Genomic DNA, 27706 nt, shown 5'->3' with positions numbered 1-27706 from the left:
AACTATCTACTTGGTCTACATTTTGTCAATTTCCCTCCAATCCCCCCCACCCCGCCATAAGGGAAAAACCCAACAAACTCCCATCACAAACCTTCATGCAATGCATCTGCATCGCCACCAGACGCACCACGGCTGAGCAGAAGACTGGTGGGGGAGTAAAGCGCATCCCAACTGACGGAGAGGCCATCGTGAGTAAAGACAGACCGTCCCCACCCCCAGGGGCTGAGCCGTCGCAGAGAAGCAGGGCTAGGCAGATGTTCAGCAGGGACTATAAGAAGAATATTATCATTTGGCATATGAAAAATCAAATGGTTTTTGCTCGGGTTGATACAAATTGTATCCTTACAGGCCTTGCTCTTAAGCGTTTTGTTAAAGGTACTGTACACATTTGGTAATTGTCAAAGACCAGTGTTCTCACTTGGTGTATCCCATCATAAGCAGAAAATAACAAGCCTGTGAAAATTTGTACTCAATTGGTCATCGAAGTTGTTAGAAAATGATGAAAGAAAAGACTTCTAGCTAGAAGTCTTTTATTATTTTAGTGAGAAATTACCTCTTCTCAAAAACTACATTACTTCAGAGGGAGTCGTTTCCCACAATGTGTTATACTATCAACAGCTCTCTAATGCTCGTTACCACTACAGTTTTTAAGTTAATATTTGTTTTGAGTAATTACCAAACGTGTACCTTTCCTTTAAGTAGCAAACCAGGCTAATAAACTATTGGTTCAACTTACCCCTGTAGTTTTAGTAGCCCTGATTTTAAACATGTATTGTCATACATAAATGTATCTTTTTGATGCATTAATGGTAGCAATCATTGACAAATAAGCAGTCACAATAGTGTAAATTTTACAGCATTTTGAACAGTCACCCGGTTCTGCTAAGCAGGATTTTCTGTGCTTAGCATTTTGATCAGTATGTTGTGATTGTCTTCAGTTGAAACCCAGACTCTATTGCTAAATGCTGCTCAAACTGTAATTGCATAGAAAATAAGAGCAGTGTCAATACCGTCATTAAAGCCCGGTTCGTACTTCCTGCTTATGCCAATACGATGCAATATTTTTTCGTCACAGCTCTGTTTTTCCTGCGAATGTTTCACAGGAGTTGAGCAACATTTCAACTGCTGCGAAATTCTCGTTGGGAATTTGTGACGTCAAAATTTGTATCGCCGGGCTTTAGACAGCATTTTGAATGACATCCCTGTTCTGCTAAGCATGATTGTCTCTGCTAAGCATGATTGTCTCTGCTAAGCATGATTGTCTCTGCTGAGCATGATTGTCTCTGCTGAGCATGATTGTCTCTGCTAAGCATGATTGTCTCTGCTGAGCATGATTGTCTGTGCTTAGCAAGTTTATTGTGCATACTCGTTGTATGAGTTTGATTACCTTAAGGTGAGGGAGATGGCTGATGATGCTCTGCCTGGTCAGAGTCACATAGATCCCCTTCAAGAAGTTGGCCGCAGACTCCCAATCCATGTGACGCTGCAACGGAAAACAGACTCCAAACAATTTGAAAATATACTTTTAGGGTTTGGGTACTTTTTGTACGACACAAAACAAAAAAAGCCCACAGATTTACAATAAACTTACACAGTTTAAAGATAATGATGATAGAAAGCTTCCCTTAAAATATTACTTGCCGAGTTGCTGTAGTTTTTTTGAGAAACGAGTAAAACCATTACACAAAAATTATTTTCGCATGTCCCATGGATTTATGCTACTCTCCAGAGAAAAATTGCTCTGTGAAATGGCTCTGTGTAGTTTTTTTTTCTAAGGGTTAACCTGGTTATGTCTGCTGCCATCCTAGCGTCCCAAAGTCTCCCATTGGATTTGAAACTGTTGCACTCCAGCCCCCTTGAGAGAAAAGGGGCAAGAATGTCAGCATATGATCCAGGCAAACTGGCAAAGTGAACATGAGACGCACTAGGGCCCGGGCAGGGCCCAAGAAGCCCAGAAGCTTTATCGCCGTATTTTTGACCACGTGAGTGCTCTCAAACGTATTTGTATCGCTTCCAGGGGTACATTCCTTCGTACCCAAAACAGTTAATAAAGGCTGGAACACATTACCACCAAAGATATCCCACCACCAAAGCAACTTAAAGCTACGGCGCAACAAAAGTAACAGAACACTGATTAAAACTGCGCAGGCAGAGTCGTGTATACCCTCTGGAGTATTTTATATACTATTAAAAACGCCCTCACGGGTCAAAAATACAGCGCATTAGATTTGAATTGTTGCACTCATTACCATGAGAGTTGGCTTCTTGTGAATTTTGTTGAAGAGTTTATCGAGTCTCTTGAGGATGAGGATGAGGGCTGGGCGTAGGTCTTGACTGGTCCAATCTGTCTGTGGGATCATCTGGGTGATGTACATCTGTAGACCCTTGCACCCCATGGTGATAGGGTCATGGGGGGCTACCTTCAGTAGGGTGTGGGCGACCTCCGCTAGCCTCTGTGGTTTAGTTGAGAGAGAAAATCAATAGTCCAAATCTGTTCTTTTCTAATGTGTCTGTACAGTGTTTAGAAGCTTTGGGCATATGTGGACCCTTGCACCCCATGGTGATGGGATCATGGGGGGCTACCTTTAGTAGGGTGTTGCCGACCTCGGCTAACCTCTGTGGTTTAGTTAAGAGAAAAAATCAATACAAATCTGTTCTTTTCTCCAGAAGACAATCAGAGCATACTGATCAAAACGTCGAGTTAAAAACAACAGTTCTTTTCAGAACCACCACAACTCATTAGAGATAGTCATTACGTGGTGTTACCGCAAACCTTTCCATATCATATTTCCACCATGCAAAGTTTCAAATTCTACTGGTTTTTTTCCTGTTATGTTTCTGTACACCAGTTTCTGTTTTGAAGCTTTCACCGCCTGAGGACCTTTGCATCCAATTTAGAGCCACCAAGGTAGCTAATCACAAACAAATTCTCATCTCTGCGTACTCTTTTCTATTCCATGCCCATTGTGTTTGTAAATTTTTGTACCAGTCGCTTTTCCATTGTTTTGTATGTATTTTTTCTCAATGTTTTAAAGGCAGTGGACACTATTGGTAATTGTCAACGACTAGCCTTCACAGTTGGTGTATCTCAACATATTCATAAAATAACAAACCTGTGAAAATTTGAGCTCAATCGGTCATCAAAGTTGCGAGATAATAATGAAAGAAAAATAACCCTTGTCACACGAAGTTGTGTGCGTTTAGATGGTTGATTTCGAGACATCAAGTTCTAAATCTGAGGTCTCAAAATCAAATTCGTTGAAAATTACTTCTTTCTTGAAAACTATGGCACTTCAGAGGGAGCCGTTTCTCACAATATTTTATATCATCAACCTCTTCCCATTACTCATCACCAAGAAAGGTTTTATGCTTATAATTATTTTGAGTAATTACCAGTAGTGTCCACTGCCTTTAATACGTGTACAGCTCAATCTTTTGCGTTGTAGTTCTTCAGCAATTTTTAACAAACTTTTTACCTTGTATTCAAGTGTATTTAATCCAACCGTTTTTGAAATTGAGGTTGCAAATAAAACTGCTGTTCTTCTTATTCTTCTTCTAAATAATGATTACCAGAGTAGGGTTAGCATTCAAAGGAGTTGTACAAGTCTTGACAAAAATAAGTTTTGAACCAATGAGTTTTCAAATTCCTCAATAATCCCTCTTTCAGCCTGAAAAATCTTAAGAGCCACCATTCATCTTCTTTCAAACACAATGTCGATTTCACAATGAGTTAGGACTCGTGTTATCTCGAGCTAGGACGAGTTACTCATCCTAACTTAGGATTAATCTTAAGGTCTGCATGCTACAGTGCAGGGTTGGGACTCGTCCTAAGTCCCAAGATTAGTCTTAAGTTAGGAAGAGTTTTGTGAAATCGACGGCAGGTCTTTTACCTCGGAGATGTCTACACCGAGCACCTAGTGTTTGAAAAATACAAAAAAACTATGTCTAGTTTTTTTTGGGTGGGTTGTTATTTTTACCAGATGGCATCTCTGATCCAGTAGTTCCAGTGATGAGGATGAGCTGTGTTGTCTGGAATCATTGTGGGGCCGGAGCTCCTTCAGCCTAGCCAGACTATGGCAGTAGTAGCCGGCTGCTATGCTCAGCAGCATGTCTCGAGGCTTGCAGAACTCATTCATAGGTTCTGCATCCTCGGAGTCGTCTTCGTAGCGTCTTCGTACTCTGTAGTCATTGTACCTGGTAAGGAATAACAAAAATATATGTTATGTTGGTGTAACGGGCCCCCAAAAATAGGGTAGGTAGGTAGGTAGCAACGAAAAACACATGTTTTCTAATTGTTTAAGCCGGTAGTATACACGATAACAAACAAAAATAAGGCAAATAGTATATTTTTAAACTCTTGATGATATTTGATTTTTATGTCTTTAATAGATTTTTATCATTAAATTTCTTCCCTTGAACAAAAACAAAAACACCCAGGGTCAGCCGTATTACACCATTTAAAAAATGTTTATGCCTAAGTGTGGGAAGGCAAAGAAGACAGTGCTCAAGTTTGGGTGTAAAAACCACAATTATGCAGAGAGCTTGCAGCTCAAATTCTTCAATGGAAAAAAAGTGTTTCCATTAGATTAGAATCAAAACCAGAAAAAAACATCTACATTTGACATAATTCCTTTGATCATCCGAAATGATAAAATGCCTTATGATGAGTGAATGGTTCAGGCATTTTTCTCACTGATTGTCTTTGCATTTTACCCTAATATAAATACATATAGGTCAGTGCGACTATTGTCGTTGCAACAGTTGACATTGTGCATCATCATCATTTAGCGGTCGCAACAGAGATTCCATGCACAAAGTCTCGCAGAGGTGTTTATCCCTCATCATGTTTGGAAGGTCCATGATTTCAGCCTCGATCACGTTGATGTAGTTAAGAGATCGAGGTCCTCTATTAGAGCACGGCAGTCTGACATTGTGCTATAAAGCAGGTAAAACTTTTAACCAATCAGTGCTCTGGGTTTAGCGTCGGTAGTACAGGTATGCAGAAATTTTCTCTTGGTCACAGTCAACTAAACTGTTTACACACTTTTTGACATAAACCATTCTTATTTGAACATGCACAAATCAGGAGAAGATTTATCCTTAATAGATACCTGAACAGAATTTTCCAATAAAATCTGATCAAGTGAAACAATTAGTGAATAATTTGAGCTTATCTCTAGTAGGATTAATAATTAGGATTAATAAGAGATTAGACTAATGATCAAATACCTGAACTGAAAGTCTTCTCTCATATCTTCTTCACCGAGTTCCATTCCTCCAATATTCATGGCTGACTTCCGAGACGCTTTGTGGACGGAGCTCTGCTGGGAGTTATTAGAACTCTTGAAGCTCGTCGTTGCGTTTACGTTTTCAATCTTGCGACTGGGTCCACTTGTACTACTGTCCAAACAAATGGCAAACAATATTTTAAAAACAACAATTCTTTGGCATTACAAAGAAGACACTTCACAGAAGACAAAAAGGGCAAAAAAAACATGTTTGGCATCCTACCTTTTTGAAAAAAGTGAAGACTTTTCTTTCTTTTTTCTTTTCGAAATGGCCGCCTACCACATTTGTTTAAGACAACTGACTAAGCTCTTTAAAAAAAGTAGACATATTTTGTGTGTGTTTGCAAAAGCAACTTGGTCTATATGAAATGGCAGTGTACATATATGTATGTAATGGACACTTTGTGGAGTTGTCTATTTATAACTCACCGTGCCAATGTCTCAGCTCCAATTATGAGGGACTTCATGCAGATCCCCATGCTGTTTATAACGGCCGTCTCTGACTTCGCCGCGCTGGGATTGTCTCTCTTCTTGGTCTGCTCCTTGACATGCTCCAGGTAGAGGGGGACAAGGTCTGCCAACACGGTCTGAGGAACAATAAAGGAAGTATTTTCAAGATTTGTTAGGCTGGGGTCTCCCCACACGCAAGGCCATCTACCCTTGGACCAAGGATTGTATGAGTACACTGGATCAAATTTCACAGCTGATAAGCGCAAAAAATTTTGCTGAGCAGAAAAATTCTTGCTAAGTAAAAAATTTTGCTTAGCGAAAAAAAAAAAAAAAAAAAAAAAACTGGCTTCGTCAAAAAAAATCCTGCTTAGGAAACAAAATTTTGCTTAACAGAAAAATTCTTGCTACGATAATTAATCTTGCCATCAAAAAAAATCTTGCTTTGGAAAAAATTCTTGCTTAGCAAAACAAATTCTGCTTAGCAAAAAAGTCATGCATAGGACAAACAACCTTGCTTTATAGCAGAAATGGGTTACCAACCAAAATATCACATTGTCAGTGGTTCCCTGGCATATTTTACTTGAGCAAAAAGATACTTGGCCAAACTTTGCTAAACTTGGGACAACTGTGTAGAGGTTTTTGATATGCAACCTGTGGTCCATTTGGTTTAGCGACGCTGCATACTGGCCGATACTCCTAAGGAGTTAAGGTAACTTCAGGAAGGCGTAAGCAAACATGGGGTAAGGCCTACATGTATGTACATGGCTTGATGTAGCAAAAAAGAAACAGAAATTATTACAAAGCCACTTACCAGCATTTGTGCACTCCTTATGGACTCGGGTGCGTATGCCACCACTATGGCACAGAGTCTGATTGCCTCACTGACGCTGAAAGTCGCTAAGTGATCATTGCTGTAGCAGAAATCCTACACAAAAATATCAATTCAAATTAGTTAACAATTATAAAAATAACAGGACCTCAAGAAATCCTTGAGTTTGTAGGCATTTCATTGAATAGTTTCTCGAAACATGACTGTTCGCAAGCCTTCATGCATGATATTTGGTCCTTGTAAAAAAGTAGGACCATTTTATTGGGTACAAGGGCAGACCTGCATATACTGTTGTAGTCTTACATGTAATAGACTTTTCAGGGTATTTAATCACAATTTTTCAGATTTTTCCAGGGGCATAACAATCAGACGTAATTTGGGAATAATATCATGCCTATAAACCTACCAGTGTCTTCATGTGTTTTTCACCGGTAACCAGCTCGAGAAATTGGGCCTCTGGGGTCGATTTCACAGAGAGTTAGAACTAGTACTAACTCTTGGAGATATTAGAAACGTGTGGCTCATCCTAACTCGAGACAAGACTAGTCTTAACTCTTTGTGAAACCTACCCTTGGACTGTTGGTAAACCTACCAGTGTCTTCATGGGTTTTTCACCGGTAACCAGCTCCAGAATGTCCAGTGAATCCTTGCTGTCTTTCTCCATGGAGAGAAGAAGACGGAACAGACACTTGGGAGAAATCTAACAAAGAAAAAAAAAGTTCATCAACATCAGGAATGTCTTTCCCAAGAATTTCTTAGGAAATTCCGAAGGAATCTCTAAAGAATTTCCTAGGAATTCCCAGGTATCTCCCAAGAAATTCCTAGGAACTTTCTAGGTATTTTGTCACAAGTTAATGGTTCTTGTTATGTTCATTTCTTTCTTCATTTGATTTATTCTTTATTTACAATAGGTAAACATCAGCTCAGCATGAGCGCTGTTTTCCACTGTTGCCCAGTCTGATCACTAAAAAACATACAATACTGTAGAATAATACTTTTACAAAAGTATAAAACCGAACTATAAAAGGAAAAAGGAAATTATACAGGCATGAACTGCCTGTTGAAAAAAAAAGAGGAAAATTTTCAAAGGCACAACGCAAGTGCGAAGCGAGGCAGCCGAAACGCCACGAGACATGATACCCACAATGGTACCCTAGAAAATGTTGAGGTTTATTATGCTCTTAGGTGCATTGTTAGCATGTACTAGTATAGGCTTATTTTACATGATTGTAGTTGTACACTGTTGTTGCCAGGCATATATTAGGCTAAAAAAAAAAAATCTGATTTATTTTTTTTAAAGGTTTTTGGGGTTTTTTTTTCATGTAAAAAACCCAACAAAAACGGGGAATTCCGCGGAAATGTGGAAGAATTGCATGTCTGATTATAAAATATTTTCTAGCTTTGTAGCGTACCTTTTGCGGGTTGATCTCCTCCTCCCCCTGCAGAAGGGGGGCAGCACTGCCGAATAACTACCGGGAAAAAAAGTGAAACAATAGGGTAAGTGGTTAAAACCTTTGTAGGAGCTTGAGATTTAACCAGTTCGCTTTATGATTACAAATAAATAATTTTCCTGTTACCCATGCAGAATTATTTTCACTTCAGTTGCACATTTTTAAAAGGAAAACCGAAAACTAAAATTGTTTTCTAAATAAAACAAGTGATCAACAGCTTTGCAGTGTAAGACAAAAAGCTTCTTTCTAGCCATTAATCGTTTTGTCAGTGAAACTCAAGCCCCACTTAACCACGAGTAGAGGGAATCCATGAAACATCTGCCTATGTGCGTGAATCCGCCACAGTGCCTCACCATACGTGTGGTGATGACATGAATACTGTTAAACATTATTATTATTATTTATATTAGGCCATTTCATAAAGAACAATAACAATAATTGTAATTGCAAATAAGATTATAGTAAAAGGAAAAACAAAATAAAAAATTATGTTGAACAGAACTACATAAAGGCTTACATGCTAAATAATGGCAACTAAAGCACTGGTCCTGAATGAAGAAGACTGACATAAGGTTTGGATACAACAAGAAACATGTGAAGAATAGATGAGAGATGAGGGTAGATTTGGAAAGGACAGGAAGACATGGTGGGGGAGGGAAGAGCAGGGAACTATGGACAGAGACAACCCATTTCAAGCTGGCCAGGATTAACAAAAGAGTACTTAAACCCTGTGACCCTAAAGTGCTGTCAATCCAAAAATTCACAAATACTTGAAAGCCATTGCCGCTGTGTGTTGCAAACAAGTTCTGAGTGATGCAGACATCGCTTTACCACCCAAAATAACCAGTGGTATAGAATACAGAACGTTGTAGCAGCCAGCCGTTTCGACCCTAGAGTAGTTTCCTGGAGCCTTTGAGGTAGACTAGGTTAGCAGTCTGTACTCAACATAAGTAGCTTAAAGATGGTGGACACTATTGGTAATTGTCAAAGACCAGTCTTCTCACTTGGTGTATCTCAGCATATGCATAAAATAACCAACCTGTGTAAATTTGAGCTCAATTGGTAGTTGAAGTTGTGAGATAATAAAAGAAAAAAACACCCTTGTCAGACGAAGTTGTGTGCTTTTAGATGCTTAATTTCGAGACCTCAAATTCTAAGATTGAGGTCTCGAAATCAAATTCGTGGAAAATTACTCATTTCTCGAAAACTACGTTACTTCAGAGGGAACCGTTTCTCACAATGTTTTTTACTATCAACCTCTCCCCATTACTCGTCACCAAATATGGTTTTATGCTAATAATTATTTTGAGTAATTACCATTAGTGTCCACTGCCTTTAATGCTTTATAGACAAAAAATGAACATACCTGCAGCACAAATGGCTTCATGTGTAGAACATACAGCTGCCGACAGACGTACTGAAAAATTCAAAAGACAAACAGTTAGTTATCCACTGTAAGTCCTCCTAAAAACTACAAGCATTGCCAATTAGAGTTTCTTATAAGTTCCCCATTTTAACTTTACTTCTTTCAAAAATATTAAAAAAATTGTTTTATCTTTAATTTTAATACTAAAAATCCACCTGCAATTACTGCCACTTACTGGCACTTCTTGTAAGTTCTCCATTTAAACATAAAATATGTAAAAAAAATTGTTTAATCTTTAATTTCAATAACAAATTTTACTGTGAAATGCTTAAGATCTTGACTGAGAGTACAATGTGTTTTACTATTCAGCTGTTCATATAAATGTCAGGACTTTTTTTCTTGTAGTTGTCAGTTTGTTGTGTATTTTCTTGGTTTTTTCAGCCTTGTTTTGTTGCTATTTCTTTATTTTTTTTGTACGTTTTGTTTTCTAGATAATATCTGTTACTCTTTTTAATTTGTACAGTGCATGGAGACCATTTGTTTTTTTGTGTTTCATAGATGGTTTGTATTTTATTATTAATGTGTTGAGCATCCTACCTCAATAGCTCTTCTAACCAGTCGATTGTTGCTATGATAGTTGTAGACTCTCAGGATAGTTGGCATTATGTACTGAAACCTGCATCAATAGAAAGAGAGATTTTTTTAAAAACTCTCTTCAAATCCTTGCCACTGTTTCTTTCTGGTATTTTTTCTTGAAACTCTCTTCACATATTTTGTTTTCAGGATCTTGTTTTCAACCCTCTCCTTTAGTCTAGTCAATCTGTGGTGTGACCTTGACAAAATTGCAACACAAATTATTATTTTTGCAATGGTCTTTTCAAACCCTCCAAAACAACATATCACAAAAGTAGAAAAAAGTAAAGTAAGCAGGGGGAAATATGCATAATTTGCATAAATTTAAAAAACTGCAGTTTTCGCCTCTATTTTCACTGATGTATGTATGCATACGCCCAGATAGTAGTAAAATTGATATAATTTTCAAATAAAAATCGTTCTTACCAGAATAAGGTTACCAGCCAAACTGGCCACGTCACAAGTACAAATTGTGACTGGTATCCTGCTCATTTTTTCAAATTAAAAAAAACAGCTCTATGAAATTGGGCCAATATTCTTACCCTTTGGTTGCAAACATCTGCTTGAAATGGCGTGAGATGTTAATGAAGGACGCTAAGCACAGACGCAGGATGGAGATGTCCTCGCAGTGAAGCAACAGACAACCATTCAAGACATTCAGGAAGAGTTGGATGTCCCCGCTCCAGGAGAAGTCTGACGACATGTTCAAGAAAGTCACTGCAGTAAACTGAAGGAGGACGCAAGGAGTGTATAAGATCATGAATATGATGTATCACCCTTTTTTTTACACTGATTTTTCATTCCAGATGAATGTATTTTTTTTGTTTAATGTTTTTAAGAGTTTCATCCTATTTGTATAAATTATTTGTAATTTTTTATTTATATTGCCAAATAAATAATAATAATAATAATAATCATTAAAAAATAAAATAATAAACCACGAGGGAAACTAACTAGGTAAATTATAAATGATTTGGGTTGAACAAAAAATTGTTTCTACAAGAGCGGGATTTGAACCAACAACCTTCGGCATGTTAATCCGGAGGCTGTTGGTTCAAATCCCGCTCCAATCATTTTTTTTTTAACTTTTTTTCCCCGCCAAAATCAAGATTATTAGAAAACAGACAATCACCTTCAAATGTGTTTGTTTGCTTGTTTACACAATGTTACTTGTAAGTAAAATAATTCATTTGATTTATCTTGGGGCGAACAATTTACAAATTGACTATAGTGGGATTTGAATGTGCAACCTCCATGATCTATGTAGCCCTAAAGTTGGTTGTCTCACTACTTGGTCATTATCTTTGTTTGTGGCTAGTTAGTTAGCTTAGTTTTTCTTTGTATTTGTGAACATAAAATAAGCATTTTTAAATAAATTGATGAAAAAAAAAACCATACATTATCTAGCTTTCAGATTTCTCAAAGACAGATCTTACCTTAACCCACATGTATTTGTGCACAACATCTAAACCAAAGAGTTCCTACGAAAGAAGAAAACAAATGTGTATTTTAAATGAATTGTCTCAAACATTTCAACTATTTTTTGGTTTGCGATAATATCAAATCTCTACTTGCTGTGAAGATTGTGTTCTTTTGACAAATTATCTTGCTACTAATTCTACTACCTAGGAAAGCAGGCAATTCCACAGGAATTTTATGTCTTTTTATGTCTAGCGTATTTCATGGGTTAGCATGGAATTTTGGTTGTGCACGTGCCTTCGCCTTGTATCTAGCCATCTGCACTAACTCAGCTAGCGCAGAAATTCAGCGCTTACACAGTAAGTGGAGAGTAGTGATCTTAAGCGCTGAATTAGACAGTAAGCAGAGCCATGAAATTGGGCCTTGGGGTGGATTTCACAAAGAGTTAAGACTATAGTCTTACCTCGACTTAGGACGAGTTCCTCGTCCTAACTTAGGACTAGCCATATGTTTTTGATATCTCCTAGGACTAGTCCTAACTTAGGACTAGTCCTAACTCTTTGTGAAATCCACCCCAGGTCTTTCTACTCTATGAGTTCACTATCCCTTAATGCTTTACCTTGCCCTGCTTGGGTATGGTGTAGAGCATGAACTCTGCATCCAAAGACTTGCGAGGGAAGGAAGGTAGCCTTATCAGCTCATCATGAAGAAAGGTGATGTGAGAACTCATCTAAACAGATAGAAACAATAGTATACAAATATTGAGTGGCTCAGAGTGGAATGGGAGGAATATTATCGCAAGGTAAAATTTTGACTGTTTCATTTCACGATTTTTGTTTTGTTACCCATTCTGTAACGTTCCTTTAAGTAGGAAGAATATTATGTCTGGGTTTAGAAGACTTTCAGACTATTTAATAAAATAATAAAATGTTGAGAAGATTTTACTGAGGGCCAAACAAAATCAGAATTTATACTAAAGTAGAAAGCATGTCATGCTTGGGGCCCAGGATAAACCCTTGTGGCACAGGAGGGTACCAACCAACAACTCTACTCACAGATGGCCCTAGCCAGGAATCGAACCAGGGCCACATGGTGAGAGATTGGCAGTTGACATTGATAAAAATGATTAAAGGAACACATTGCCTTGGATCGGACGAGTTGGTCTATAAAAAGCGTTTGTAACCGTTTGCTGTAAAACACATACGGTTAGAAAGATGTTGTAAAAGTAGAATACAATGATCCACACAAATTTCTATCGAAATTGCGTGGTTTTCCTTTTACATCGTCGACTAACATGGTCGGCCATTATGGAAGTCAAATTTTTGACTCCCATAAATGGCCGACCGTGTTTCTTCGTGACGTATAAGGAAAACCATGAAATTCCAAGGCATGTTTGTGTGGATCATTACATTCTACTTTTAAATTATCTATCTAACCATATGCATTTCATAACAAACTGTTTCAAATGCTTTTCAAAGATCTACTCCACCGATCCAAGGCAACGTGTCCCTTTAAAATCCAATGGTATATCTTCTTGTGAACAGCTCTTAGCTTAAATTGATGCAAAACTTACCAAAGGAGCAGGGGTGCTCTGCAGAGTGGCTAGAGCAAAATACACACGACCAAGCTCAGCAATCTTCAGAGTGAAGGCCTGCAGAATAATACAGAATAATACAGTATGGATTATCAGAACTACCTCAACATTGTCTCAAGGTCTTACACCGTTTTAAAATATTTGTTATGAGATATCGCCCAACTCACAAGGCTGGACGGCCACTTCAAGGTGAGGGCTATCAACCCAAATCAACTGCCACCAGGGGCCATTGCCACCAGGGGCACGTTGCCACCAGGGGCACGTTGTCACCTACTTCTGGGTCTGAAAGAGGGATGCATAAGGATGTAGGCATGGGTACCATCCACTAGGAGCCTGGCTGGTAGAGCAGAATGCACTACCTTCCCACAACTTTTTCATGGACAAAGCTGTAAGGTACACTTGACATATTTGTAAATGGTTTGCAGTGTAAATTACACAAAACGCAGGATTGGAAAAGTGACTTCATTGGAGCCACAAGAACTCAGTACAACCATTGTGGCAACATAAGGACAGAGCTTTAACAAGACCTCATTATTCTGGAGGGTACATACCTGTCTCTGTAGATGCTCCAAACCTTCCATTTGGTCCATCTTCTTCAGGATTAGCTCAGGGCACTGTGATCGCTTGTAGGCGTAAAAATCCCTCACGTACGACTTCACATCCAACATTTGGTCTGCGGTAGTGAGATTCAACAATTCATTGTGTTTGTAACTTACTGCTGCTTAATGATAATGTTTATAAAATGAATCCTACTTAAAGGCACTAGGGTCAATTTCACAAAGGTAGTCCTAACTTAGGACTAGTCCTAAGCAATGCTAAGAGATAGGACCAGTCCTAAGTTAGGACCAGAAACTCATCGTAACTTAGGACTGGTCCTATCTCTTAGCATTGCCTAGGACTAGTCCTAAGTTAGGACTACCTTTGTGAAATCCACCCCTGGACACTATTGGCAATTGCCAAACACCAGTATTCTCACTTGGTGTATCCCAACATGCTTAAAATAACAAACCTGTAAAAATTTGTCATTCAAGTTGAAAGAGAATAATGAAAGAAAAAACACCCTTGTTGCACAAATTTCTTTGCTTTCAGATCCATAATAAAGACTTCTTTGGGTGCGAAATTACTTCTTTCTCAAAAACTACGTTACTTCAGAGGGAGTCGTTTCTCACAATGTTTTAGACTAACAACGGCTCTCCATTGCTTATTACCAAGTAAGTTTTTACGCTAATAATTGTTTTGAGTATTTACCAATAGTGTCCATGCCTTTAATTACCCAACCAATCAAGCATCTGTAAAGCACACTTACTAGTCTTCTTATCCACAAGGAAGTGAGAGCAGTGGTCCTGGATAGGAATGTTGAAGAACTCCAGACAGTCTTGGTGGATCTCCTCAAACTGCATATCCTGAATGATGAAAAAAAGGTTGCAGAATGATAAAATAGGTTGCAGAATGATTATGAGGTACAGAATGATAAAAAAGCTGCAGAATTATTAAAAAAGGTTGTAGAATGATAAAAAAGGTTGCAGAATGATAAAATAGGTTGCAGAATGATAAAATAGGTTGCAGAATGATAATAAGGTACAGAATGATAAAAAAGCTGCAGAATTATTAAAAAAGGTTGTAGAATGATAAAAAAAGGTTGCAGAATGGAAACAAAAGTTGCAGAATGATAAAAAAGGTTGCAGAATTATTAAAGGTCACAGAATGATTAAAATATGCAGAATTATAAGAGAGGTTGCAAAATTATTCAAAGTTTTAGATTTAGAAACGAGAAGTAGGCCTATTAGAATGACAAGAAGTTGCAAGAGAAAAATATGAGATTACAGAATGATACAAAATGTCTGATTAATAAAGGAGGAACTGCAGACTGATGAAATAGATTGTTGAATAATAATAACAGGTTGCAGAACAACAAAAGAGGTCGGAGAATGATTAAGAAGGTTGCAGAATGATAAAGGTGTACTGCGAGTATTTCAACTACAGAGTCAAATAAAATGAGCCTACCTCACTGATGGGAAGCTGAGTAGGGATGTCCGTTTCATTGGGTCCATGAACAATCAGTTTCTGTGTAGAATTAAAAAACAAAACATGTTAGGCCGAGTAAAAAAAGGAACATGTTTAGCGTCCGGGTTTCTTAAAAAAAAAGGAAGGAGTCGGGGCCGCCATTCTTTTTAAAATGTCAAATATACATTGTTTTATGTACTGCTCAAACACACAATACATAAATGAAACATTTGGGTCAAGACATTCAGACAAGACATTCAGATTGTTTTTGTTTTAGCCATAACAAGCTTAATATTTATCTGAGGGGGTCCAAAATCAATAGGCTTCTAAGGGATCCCATGACCAATCCACAAACCAAGTTTGGAGTTGATACGCCAAGTCTTTCTTGAGATAATGCTCGTACAACATTTCTTTTGTTTTAGCCATAACGAGCTTAATATTTATCTGAGGGGGTCCAAAACCGATAGGCTTCTAGGGGATCCCCTGACTGATCCACAAACCAAGTTTTGAGTTGATACGCCAAGTCCTTCTTGAGATATCGCTCGGACAACATTTCTTTTGTTTTAGCCATAACGAGCTTAATATTTATCTGAGGGGTCCAAAATCAATAGGCTTCTAGGGGATCCTATGACCAATCCACAATCCAAGTTTGGAGTTGATACGCCAAGTCCTTCTTGAGATATCGCTCGGACAACATTTCTTTTGTTTTAGCCATAACAAGCTTAATATTTATCTGAGGGGGTCCAAAATCAATAGGCTTCTAGGGGATCCCATGACCAATCGACAAACCAAGTTTGCAGTTGATATGCCAAGTCCTTCTTGAGATATCGCTCTGACAACATTTCTTTTGTTTTAGCCATAATGAGCTTAATACTTATCTGAGGGGGTCCAAAATCGATAGGCTTCTAGGGGATCCCATGACCAATCCACAACCCAAGTTTGGAGTTGATACGCCAAGTCCTTCTTGAGATATCGCTCGGACAACATTTCTTTTGTTTTAGCCATAACGAGCTTAATAGTTTTCTGAGGGGGTCCAATATCGATAGGCTTCTAGGGGATCCCATGACCAATCCACAAACCAAGTTTGCAGTTGATACGCCAAGTCCTTCTTGAGATATTGCCCAGAGCGGCTGCACACGATAAATTAACCCTCTAGAGATAGCGGTTGCAAGCGGCTTTTACCAAAATGCCCAGAGCGGCTGCAAACAATAAATTAACCCTCTAGAGATAGCGGCTGCAAGCGGCTTGTACCAAAATGCCCAGAGCGGCTGTGAGCGATAAGTTAACCCTCTAGAGATAGCGGCTGCAAGCGGCTTGTACCAAAATGCCCAGAGCGGCTGTAAGCGATAAGTTAACCCTCTAGAGATAACGGCTGCAAGCGGCTTGTACCAAAATGCCCAGAGCGGCTGCAAACGGTAAGTTAACCCTCTAGAGATAACGGCTGCAAGCGGCTTGTACCAAAATGCCCAGAGCGGCTGCAAACGATAAATTAACCCTCTAGAGATAGTGGCTGCAAGCGGCTTGTACCAAAATGCCCAGAGCGGCTGCAAACAATAAATTATAAATTAACCCTCTAGAGATAGCGGCTGCAAGGGGCTTGTACCAAAATGCCCAGAGCGGCTGCAAACGATAAATTAACCCTTTAGAGATAGCGGCTGCAAGCGGCTTGTACCAAAATGCCCAGAGCGGCTGTGAATGATAAATTAACCCTCTAGAGATAGCGGCTGCAAGCGGATTGTACCAAAATGCCCAGAGCGGCTGCAAACGATAAATTAACCCTTTAGAGATAGCGGCTGCAAGCGGCTTGTACCAAAATGCCCAGAGCGGCTGTGAATGATAAATTAACCCTCTAGAGATAGCGGCTGCAAGCGGCTTGTACCAAAATGCCCAGAGCGGCTTCAAACGATAAATAACCCTCTAGAGATAGCGGCTGCAAGCGGCTTGTACCAAAATGCCCAGAGCGGCTGCAAACGATAAACTAACCCTCTAGAGATAGCGGCTGCAAGCGGCTTGTACCAAAATGCCCAGAGCGGCTACAAACGATAAACTATCCCTCTAGAGATAGCGGCTGGAAGCGGCTTGTACCAAAATGCCCAGAGCGGCTGCAAATGATAAATTAACCCTCTAGAGATAGCGGCTGCAAGCGGCTTGTACCAAAATTCCCAGAGCGGCTGCAAACAACAAATTAACCCTCTAGAGATAGCGGCTGCAAGCGGCTTGTACCAAAATGCCCAGAGCAGCTGCAAACGATAAAGTTACCCTTTAGAGATAGCGGCTGCAAGCAGCTTGTACCAAAATGCCCAGAGCGGCTGCAAACGATAAATTAACCCTCTAGAGATAGCGGCTGCAAGCGGCTTGTACCAAAATGCCCAGAGCGGCTGCAAACAATAAACTAACCCTTTAGAGATAGTGGCTGCAAGCGGCTTGTACCAAAATGCCCAGAGCGGCTGCCAATGATAAATTAACCCTCTAGAGATAGCGGCTGCAAGCGGCTTGTACCAAAATGCCCAGAGCGGCTGTGAACGATAAATTAACCCTTTAGAGATAGCGGCTGCAAGCGGCTTGTACCAAAATGCCCAGAGCGGCTGTGAACGATAAATTAACCCTCTAGAAACAGCGGCTGCAAGCGGCTTGTACCAAAATGCCCAGAGCAGCTGTGAGCGATAAAGTAACCCTCTAGAGATAGCGGCTGCAAGCGGCTTGTATCAAAATGCCCAGAGCGGCTGCAAACAATAAATTAACCCTCTAGAGATAGCGGCTTCAAGCGGCTTGTACCAAAATGCCCAGAGCGGCTGCAAACGATAAATTAACCCTCTAGAGATAGCGGCTGCAAGCGGCTTGTACCAAAATGCCAAGAGCAGCTGCAAACGATAAATTAACCCTTTAGAGATAGCAGCTGCAAGCGGCTTGTACCAAAATGCCCAGAGCGGCTGTGAACAATAAACTAACCCTCTAGAGATAGCGGCTGCAAGCGGCTTGTACCAAAATGCCCAGAGCGGCTTCAAACGATAAATAACCCTCTAGAGATAGCGGCTGCAAGCGGCTTGTACCAAAATGCCCAGAGCGGCTGTGAACAATAAATTAACCCTCTAGAGATAGCGGCTGCAAGCGGCTTGTACCAAAATGCCCAGAGCGGCTGCAAACGATAAACTAACTCTCTAGAGATAGTGGCTGCAAGCGGCTTGTACCAAAATGCCCAGAGCGGCTGTGAACGATAAATTAACCCTCTAGAGATAGCGGCTGCAAGCGGCTTGTACCAAAATGCCCAGAGCGGCTGCAAACGATAAACTAACTCTCTAGAGATAGTGGCTGCAAGCGGCTTGTACCAAAATGCCCAGAGCGGCTGCAAACGATAAATTAACCCTCTAGAGATAGCGGCTGCAAGCGGCTTGTACCAAAATGCCCAGAGCGGCTGCAAACAATAAATTAACCCTCTAGAGATAGCGGCTGCAAGCGGCTTGTACCAAAATGCCCAGAGCGGCTGCAAACGATAAATTAACCCTTTAGAGATAGCGGCTTCAAGCCGCCCGTACCAAAATGCCCAGAGCGGCAGCAAACGATAGATTAACCCTTTAGAGATAGCGGCTGCAAGCGGCTCGTACCAAAATGCCCAGAGCGGCTGCGAACGATAAATTAACCCTCTAGAGATAGCGGCTGCAAGCGGCTCGTACCAAAATGCCCAGAGCGGCTGCGAACGGCCGCAATGTTTGACAAACTTTTGCTTTTAAACAAAGAGGTAAAAGGAAAGGTTTGGGACTGAATTGGCATTTTCAAATGTTTCCTGATAAAACATAGAATCTAAACTCAAAAATAAAACCATGTGCTTCTGTTTCTTACTGGTTTTTCTATCATTTTAGCTGAGTGAGCAAAAGTTTTCAAGATTAAACTTTGTCGTTACTGCAGTGTACCTCAACTACAGATTGAAAATGACTTACCTTTGCACATGGCACATTAGCACTGATCAGAATGGTCGGCTGTAGAAAGTAAAAGAATATGCAGAGTTCATTTGGCAGAAAGAAAAAAAAATGGGTTAACTTCCGATAAGGTCTGGAATTTCTCATCCAATTTATAGAACAAAACCCAACTTAAAAGCAATAATAAATGCGATAAAAGTTTTAGAACCAGCAATGTTACTCCATTTTTAATGTTTTTAAAACAAGCAAAGAGTTGATCTGCTTAATGAATTGTTTCTCTGGTTTTTGTTGTCCTTTTCGCTAGTTTTTGCTAGTTTTTCTTGATTTTAACTTTTTGTTCTTGTTCAATGGCTAGTGGCTTACTTCCCCCCTTATTTAATTTATAAAGTGTAAAAATGTCATAATTTAGTCTTTGTGCTGCGAGGACAGTATCTATCTATCTACATGTACATATCTATTTATCTATGCCGAGCCACTTACGTCACACTGTTCTTTTTTGAGAGTCTGTTTGAGGTCCTTGAAGGAGATGCCAGACACGAAGGGGATGATGTGCCACAGGACGGTTAGGGTGTTGGCTATGGCCTCGTTGGCTCCTTCATGGGGCGCTCGGCAGTGGTACACAATAAAACCAAGCTGTGGTCATGGACAGAAAATACTCAAGTTATTTAAAGTTTGGGAATGACCTTCAGCACAAATTTTCTATTTTAAACCTAAAGTTTGTCATGTTTGCCCCTTCATGTGGCGCTCGGCAGTGGTACACAATAAACCTAAGCTGTTTCACAGAGAGAAAATATTCAAATTGTTTAAAGTTTGAGAAATTACCTGAAAACAAAATATATATATTTTGAACATAAAATTGTTGGTTGTCAAGCTGGTGTCAAGGGGAGAAAAAGTTCAAGTTGTTTAAAAGTTCAGGAAATTATCTGAAACACAAATTCTATATTTTGACCCTAAAACTTTGTGTCTTCAATAAAGTTCAATCGTTTTTTGTCAGTTTGTAAAAAAGACTTAAGGAAGATGATCTAGGACTATCAATCAAGTTACACTTGTTTCTATGAGCGCACTGTCTTCCAATCACTCAATGTGTTGATAACTCACCAGGTAGTTGAAGAGACAGTGGGCAGTCTGGGCTGGTAGCTCTCCAAAATGAGATACCATCTTCTTCATCAGAAGAATGAGATCCTCCTATAGACAACATACGAATGGGGAATGGAGACCTGGTCAATTAAGTTAAGACTATAAATGCTTTAATCACATAGCCAAAGACATTTCCCTCAACCATCTCAAGTCTTTTGGAATCCAAAGTGAGCATTACCATATATAAAATGAGACCAGGATTACGCCGGATCCCACTGGAATTCATGATTTCTTACCAAGGTCCCGGTTTAGGTCATTCAGAAGAACTGGGATTCCCAGCGAGATAATTCATAACTGGGTTCCCCATTGTTTTTTTTTTCAATTTGATTTTTGTGTTTAGAAATTTTTGCAATACTTTGCATGACCAAATGGCATGAAGCCCATTTAAAACACATCTATACACACTTCAAATTTGCCAAATGGTATCTACCAGTAATTCAACGGAACCTACCTGCTTGTCTTTGGCTGTGATCTTCTCCAAGATGTAACGGCAGATGAGAGCGGGCTCTTCCACAAGACATGCCCATAAGACCTTCTCTGCAACCTCACACACTGGAAAAAATGAGATTGCAAGAGATTACTTTAAGAATGCATCCAGAAAGTTAAAAACCTAAGCCCAATGTTACAACGAGTCCATCCGTTGATTTCACCAAACTCTTCATCTTAGCAGTCTACCCGCAGCCCATGCGTTAATAACCCGATTTGCCGGGTTTTATCTGCAGGGGTTGGTGTGGTTTTTCATGCGTGACCTCGGTTTGAATATATAATGTTCAATCTTTCAGTTCTTTTAGTTATTGCAGTAATGAATTCTGAGACCCAGTTGTTTTCAAGGTGCCACGGCACATTAAGCACCTTGCTCTGGGACACAAGTGTCACGACTGGGATTTGAATCCACACTCTCCTGGGCCCAATTTCATAGAGCTGCTTAAGCAAAAATTTTTGCTTAAGCAAAAAATTCATTGCTTAGTAAAATCAGATTACCGGCCAAGACTCCACTCAATTGTAATGCTAAGTAAACAACAGCTTAATACTAGTCATAAGCAATGTATATAGTAGGAAATTTTGGCCAGTAACGTGTGTAAAATAAGCGACCCATTTTCGTGCTTAAGCAAATTTTTTGCTTAAGCAGCTCTATGAAATTGGCCCCTGAACATAAACAGCAGAGCTTGAGTTTGGTGCTCTGTTCGGCCACGAGCGGATAGGTAAATGTAGCCTAGTGCCTCTAGTTTTGGGTTGACAGTTAAAGCTATTGGACCCTTTCGGTAAACAGTATTGTCCAAGGCCCACACTTCGTGTACCACAACTTCTATATCAAACAACAAACCTGTGAAAAGTTAGGCTCAATCGGTCATCGGAGTCGGGAGAAAATAACAGGGAAACCCGCCCTTGTATCCGCGCGTTTCGCCGTGTCATGACATGTGTTTAAAATAAACCTGTAATTCTCGTTATCGAGAATTGATATTGTTTTACTGTTTTCTCGAAAAAGTAAAGCATTTCATGGATTAATATTTGAAGATAAGTCTTTCACCACTACCTTTTGTAAACCCTGTAAGTTATTTGTAAATCTGTGAATTTTTTATTTTTTTTTTGTACCGAAAGGGTCCAATGGCTTTAAATGTATAGCCCTAACCTAAAGTGTCTGTCTATGGCTTTGTGACATTAGACTATCTCTCATAAAAATTATATAAAAATAGACAAACCAACAGGACAATACTTGATGTAGGTGGACTCACCTGCGACGCCTTCCTTATTGACTTCAGAATCATCCAGCAGCGCCACCAAATGAACAATAGTGGTACAAATACAGGACGGGAAGAACACTCCAAAGGTAGGCGGACTGTGATGAGTACGCTCAGTCACCAATCCCTCATCATCACCTAATTAATATTCAGAGAAGGTCAAAGGTCACAGACGGCCAACATGGCCACTTGGATGTTGTACAACCTTTACTATTTGGTGATTTGAGGGTCTAAGGTTTTTCGTTTTTGTGTTTGTCTCTGAAAATGAGTCATTGTACAAATTTGTCTCCTGGAAAAAAAATTGACAGCAAAAAAATAACAGAACGGGAGACCAAAAAAACCAAAACGATACAGCCACAGACTTTTTTTCTGTTCAGATTTATTTTGTCAAGAAACGGTTTCACATGTCACATGACTTTACGGTGACAGTTGGACACCAACAACGATTTTTTTCAAACACAGAACTCGTGAGTCTCACCAAAATTGAATGGAACGTAACTTCATAGAAAAACGGCACAATTTTTAAAAATTCAAACAGAACGTTTTAGAACAGAAACGAAGCAATGTTTTTATGGGATTGTTAATGTGAGAATTTAAAACACAAGTGCTACCAAAGTTCCTAAAAATGGAACCTAAAAATTAAAAGAAAATAAAATGATTTAAAAATAAAAATGGAAAAATGGTGATGATTGTGATGAATCGGAACAAAGAAAGAAACACAATAAGGTGGGAAAGTAATCAACTAAAAATACTGGGTGACAAAATAAAATGAATTAAACAAAATAATAATAAATGAAAAAAAGCTGATAAAACAAAAAGAACTAAATACACACAGTGAGAAGCCGTTTTAAAAGCGGATGTTATACTACAAGAGTTAGTTTGTGGGGAATTAAAATTTGCTCACAATGGAAAGCCCTGTTAGATTATGGCTGGGGAGTTTTTTTTAAAGGGATTTCACTTCATAATGGTTTTGCAATCCTCAAATTTGTATACCTTTTTTTCTCAGCACAGATGAACCATGCAGATTTACAGGCCACATTTTGGGTAAAAAGCGTTAGCTTTACATGAAGCCATTTGCAAGTTAGATTTGAATAATGTCTGGTACAATGACTTGCTTAGTCACAATGTACCGCTTGAATTTGGATGCCTCGGGCTACAGAGAGAGTCGCTATGTCACATGACTCGAGCCATTTTTATTCATATGACAACCTCCCGATGGACAAACCGTGGTTTCATTGTGCCTTATCACATTCGTTCAGATATGACTGTTTAGTGTCTCCTTCGTAAGTTAGCAAAAAAACTTGCCTTGAAGCTCGAACCATTCGACATAGCAACTGTCTCTACATATAGTCTAAGGAATTCCAAAGTAAGTGGTAAGTTGTGACTAAGGGGAAACTTGTCACTAAGCTGGAACTTGTAACTAAGCGGTAACTTGTCACTAAGCAGTAACTTGTCACTAAAGCAGTAACTTGTCACTTAGCTGGCACTTGTAACTAAGCGGTAACTTATGTCATTAAGCAGTTACTTGTCACTATGCAGTAACTTGTAGCTAAGCAGTAACTTGTGACTAAGCAGTAACTTGTCACTAAGCTGGAACTTGTAACTACATGTAAGCGGCAACTTACGTCACTAAGCAGTTACTTGTCACTAAGCAGTAACTTGTGACTTTAAGCAGTAACTTGTGACTTTTAGCAGTCACTTGTCACTAAACAGTAACTTGTGACTTTTAGCAGTCACTTGTCACTAAGCTGTAACTTGTGACTTTTAGCAGTCACTTGTCACTAAGCTGTAACTTGTGACTTTTAGCAGTAACTTGTCACTAAGCTGTAACTTGTGACTAGGCAGTATTTTGTGATATTTAGCAGTCACTTGTCTTTAAGCAGTAACTTGTGACTAAGCGGTGTGACTAAGCAAGTCACCCTAATAGCAGAAATCATTCAAAACTAGTTCACAAATGGCTTGTTGTGATTTGTGAGTTTGGATCCAACAGGAGGGGAGCCTCAGCTTATTTCAGTCTTTTCTGTTCAGTTATTGTCTGTTCTTGGTTCAAAACGTCTAAACCTCTAAGATGATATGTGTGCTCTGAAAAGATCATTCTGGGCTAAACAAAAAAAAATTGACTAGAGCAGGATTTGAACTAACAACCTCCGTGTTAACATGCCGGCACTCTACCAACTGAGCTATCTAGCCCTAAGTTGGTGGCCTCCCTATTTTGTCAATATCTCTGTTCGGAGGTGCCAGTCGGTTTTTCTTCTTTCATCAGAATCTAGACAAAATGCTCTAAATGGTTACATGGAAATCTCAAATTGGTCACTGGGTCAATAGTTGTGATCTGTCCATGGTCTTTACGCATCATGGTAAATTCCGAGAAGTTTAGGGTTTTGCAAGGGCGGGTCTTGTACATGTATATATCCCAAAGCAACTTAAATGTAAAAAAATATCAAAATGTGTTTCCAAAGTTTGAGTCTGATTTAAAAAAAAAAAGGGGGGGAGTGTAGTACATAAAATTAATAAAACAATTTTAATAATTAAAATCAACCAGGAGTGCTCAAAAGTGTTCTCTAAAAGTATGTAATAATGGAAAATTATCGAACTGAAATAAGTGTTGAGATCAGGAATGAAAAAGAGAAATTTGTCAAAAATGGATAAGGAAAAAATTCAACCAATGAGAAGATTAACAGAATGCAGGAAAAACTAAGGCTGAGGTGGAAGTTGGAAATAGAAAGTTCTGATTAAATCATGTTTTTCATAAGGACAAAATAAACAAAAGTAAGATATTCCACACAATTGAACTTGGAGAAAATTTCATTAAGTTGGTTGAATATATTGTTTGTTCATTATTTTGTAGCATAACGTATTTTTTTAATTTTAAAGAATCAATACCTTTTTGTATTATGATCAACATAGTTGGGGAAACAGTTTCCATAGTCAGAGAGATGTTCAAGTATGAACATGGAAAAATAAGTTTATTTTCAGGGAACTTTCTGCAGAATCAGGGAAAATTTGCAAGGAGGGTCATCCAAATCCAAAAAACATTGAACCAGGAGCTCTGGTTTTGTTTTACTGGGTCGTTTGCTTTTGCCAAGTTGTTGTTAATTGAAGGGCATCTAAGTTAGGGAAGTTGACTTAAGAGCTGTAATTCAAATGTGTTAGTTCGATCTGCTACTAAATAAAAACAAAACTGATCATGTTTTTTAAGGGGTTATTTAACTAGAAATGAAGCATCTCTACTACAATGTTAAAAGAATCAAAGTTAAGATCTCTAGAAATGGACATGCTTGATGTTATGAGAAAATGCAAGTCTACTTTCCGTACATTGGACCTTGTTGAAGCATGATTTGTTTTTCATCAATCAAGAAAGCAAATGTTGGTATCCAAGGCTACAATTTATTGTTGATATACGGGCAAGACTGGCATAGTCTATGCGACTAAATTTGTATTACTACTTTACACTACTAGATATTAAAATCAACTACGAAATAGTATGAAAGATGGCGAGGAAAGAAGTTAATATATTTGGCACGTTCAGAAAAAAAAAGAGAAAAAAAAGTCAGGAATAGGTGTATACGAGTAATGAAAGGTGAATCAACAAATATTCAGATATCATTTTGAGTATCTGAAAGCCTTGCTTTTTAGTGCTGGTGAAGTTTGTTTGTGAGATGCAAAAAAGTTTGTTGAGGACACCGCGTGGATGAGTGATAATTAAAGAAGAACTGTGTCATGCTTGTGCCAGCGTTTTAAGTAGTGATACATTTGCATTTTAAGGTTTTGGATTCATGTGCGCTTTACTCTCCAAATCATCTTTGCTGCTTTGTGTACATGTGTGGTGATGTGTAGCTTTAAACAGTGCACAGAAAGTGAAGTTAAAACATTTGGTATAGACCGTATTGAATATGATGTCACCGTTCAAATATCTGCCCTACAAGATGGCGTCTGCGAGCGTGTGGGTGGGTGTGCGTGCTTGTGCCGTAGACATCAAACCGAGAACATTGCGTGCTGCAGGTTTCTTTGATGTACGCTTTTAGACGCGCATACGGTTCAACCTACAAGATGGCGACTTTCATAGCAAAAAGGGTGTTATTCAATACGGTCTACTGTGAGGTCTCTTCAAAGCGCAGAATTTTGTGGTGTGAGATGGCTAACTACAATAAATTTTTAAATAAAAGAGAAAATTTTTCCCGTCGACTAGTTTTCATGGAATGTTTTACCGAAACCAACGATTGGAATTCTCTGATTTTAAAGACATCATTTTGGTCGACCACAAACCTGTGTCTTAACCTAGATTTTATAAATTTAAAACAATGTTGATATTCTAATAAACGGAATATAGGGTGTGATAAATGTATTTGAACAAAAGAGTGAGTGAAATTATCATGTATGAAGAGTTGAAGGTTGATGTGTATTTAGGTGATAAAGTATATGTGTGGAGTAAGTTTCGTGTGGAGTCAGTTTGGTGATGAGTTGATATTGTGTGGATTAACTCACTGGGTGACAGTGGATAGAAAAAGTGGTGAGTGGATAAAACTCATGATAACAAAAATGTGCCTGATTTGAGTGTTGAACATGTTGCGAATGAAGTCCAATGATTGTTGAGTGTGTTGCTTTACTCGATGTGATATATTGTGTGGATTTACTCACTGGATGATAGTAAATATAAAAAGTGGTGAGTGGATAAAACTCATGATCACAAAAAGGTGGATGATTGAGTGTTGAACATGTTGCGGATGAATTCCAAGGATTGTTGAGTGTGTTGCAATACTCGATGTGATATATTGTGTGGATTTACTCACTGGATGAAAGTAGATATAAAAAGTGGTGAGTGGATAAAACTCATGATAACAAAAATGTGCCTGATTTGAGTGTTGAACATGTTGCTTGCGAATGAAGTCCAACGATTGTTGAGTGTGTGGCATTACTCGATGTGATATATTGTGTGGATTTACTCACTGGATGAAAGTAGATATAAAAAGTGGTGAGTGGATAAAACTCATGATAACAAAAAGGTGGATGATTGAGTGTTGAACATGTTGCGAATGAAGTCCAATGATTGTTGAGTGTGTTGCTTTACTCAATGTGATATATTGTGTGGATTTACTCACTGGATGAAAGTAGATATAAAAAGTGGTGAGTGGATAAAACTCATGATAACAAAAATGTGCCTGATTTGAGTGTTGAACATGTTGCGAATGAAGTCCAACGATTGTTGAGTGTGTTGCTTTACTCAATGTGATATATTGTGTGGATTTACTCACTGGATGAAAGTAGATATAAAAAGTGGTGAGTGGATAAAACTCATGATAACAAAAATGTGCCTGATTTGAGTGTTGAACATGTTGCGAATGAAGTCCAACGATTGTTGAGTGTGTTGCTTTACTCAATGTGATATATTGTGTGGATTTACTCACTGGATGAAAGTAGATATAAAAAGTGGTGAGTGGATAAAACTCATGATAACAAAAATGTGCCTGATTTGAGTGTTGAACATGTTGCGAATGAAGTCCAACGATTGTTGAGTGTGTTGCTTTACTCAATGTGATATATTGTGTGGATTTACTCACTGGATGAAAGTAGATATAAAAAGTGGTGAGTGGATAAAACTCATGATAACAAAAATGTGCCTGATTTGAGTGTTGAACATGTTGCGAATGAAGTCCAACGATTGTTGAGTGTGTGGCGTTACTCGATGCGATATATTGTGTGGATTTACTCACTGGGTGATAGTGGATAGTGGTGAATGGATAATATGATAACGAACATGTGGATAATTGAGTGTTGATTGTGAATGAAGTCCACCAGTTATTGGGTGTGCGGTGTTACTCGGTGGTGGATTTGAGTTACCTGATATGAGTTGAGTATATAGTTGTCGGTTCAATCGTGGTGAG

The 27706-nt window shown here is 38.8% G+C and overlaps 1 protein-coding gene across 9 annotated transcripts in view; it reads right to left on the bottom strand.

The window, feature by feature from the left end:
• Positions 1-27706, bottom strand: part of LOC139944764 (protein unc-80 homolog) — a 124577-nt gene that overhangs the window by 14896 nt on the left and 81975 nt on the right. For 8 of the 9 annotated variants that reach the window (XM_071941860.1, XM_071941863.1, XM_071941866.1 and 5 more), the window contains 23 exons: positions 21819-21962; positions 20537-20637; positions 20047-20133; positions 19429-19581; positions 18970-19008; positions 15035-15094; positions 14337-14433; positions 13582-13703; positions 13010-13087; positions 12056-12166; positions 11454-11498; positions 10560-10744; positions 9982-10060; positions 9385-9435; positions 7980-8036; positions 7160-7267; positions 6550-6663; positions 5718-5875; positions 5230-5400; positions 3978-4194; positions 2250-2453; positions 1388-1483; positions 92-268 (listed from right to left, as the gene is read on the bottom strand). In XM_071941860.1, coding sequence (XP_071797961.1) covers positions 92-268; positions 1388-1483; positions 2250-2453; positions 3978-4194; positions 5230-5400; positions 5718-5875; positions 6550-6663; positions 7160-7267; positions 7980-8036; positions 9385-9435; positions 9982-10060; positions 10560-10744; positions 11454-11498; positions 12056-12166; positions 13010-13087; positions 13582-13703; positions 14337-14433; positions 15035-15094; positions 18970-19008; positions 19429-19581; positions 20047-20133; positions 20537-20637; positions 21819-21962 — 2654 coding nt within the window. The remainder of the gene's footprint in view (positions 1-91; positions 269-1387; positions 1484-2249; positions 2454-3977; positions 4195-5229; positions 5401-5717; positions 5876-6549; positions 6664-7159; positions 7268-7979; positions 8037-9384; positions 9436-9981; positions 10061-10559; positions 10745-11453; positions 11499-12055; positions 12167-13009; positions 13088-13581; positions 13704-14336; positions 14434-15034; positions 15095-18969; positions 19009-19428; positions 19582-20046; positions 20134-20536; positions 20638-21818; positions 21963-27706) is intronic. The other variant, XM_071941861.1, reaches the window with a different exon arrangement.

The sequence above is a fragment of the Asterias amurensis genome, chromosome 12 (genome assembly GCF_032118995.1).
Source record: "Asterias amurensis chromosome 12, ASM3211899v1".
Classification (NCBI taxonomy): domain Eukaryota; kingdom Metazoa; phylum Echinodermata; class Asteroidea; order Forcipulatida; family Asteriidae; genus Asterias; species Asterias amurensis.
Note: the sequence above shows the minus strand (reverse complement) of the source record. Positions and strands in the feature narration are given on the sequence as shown.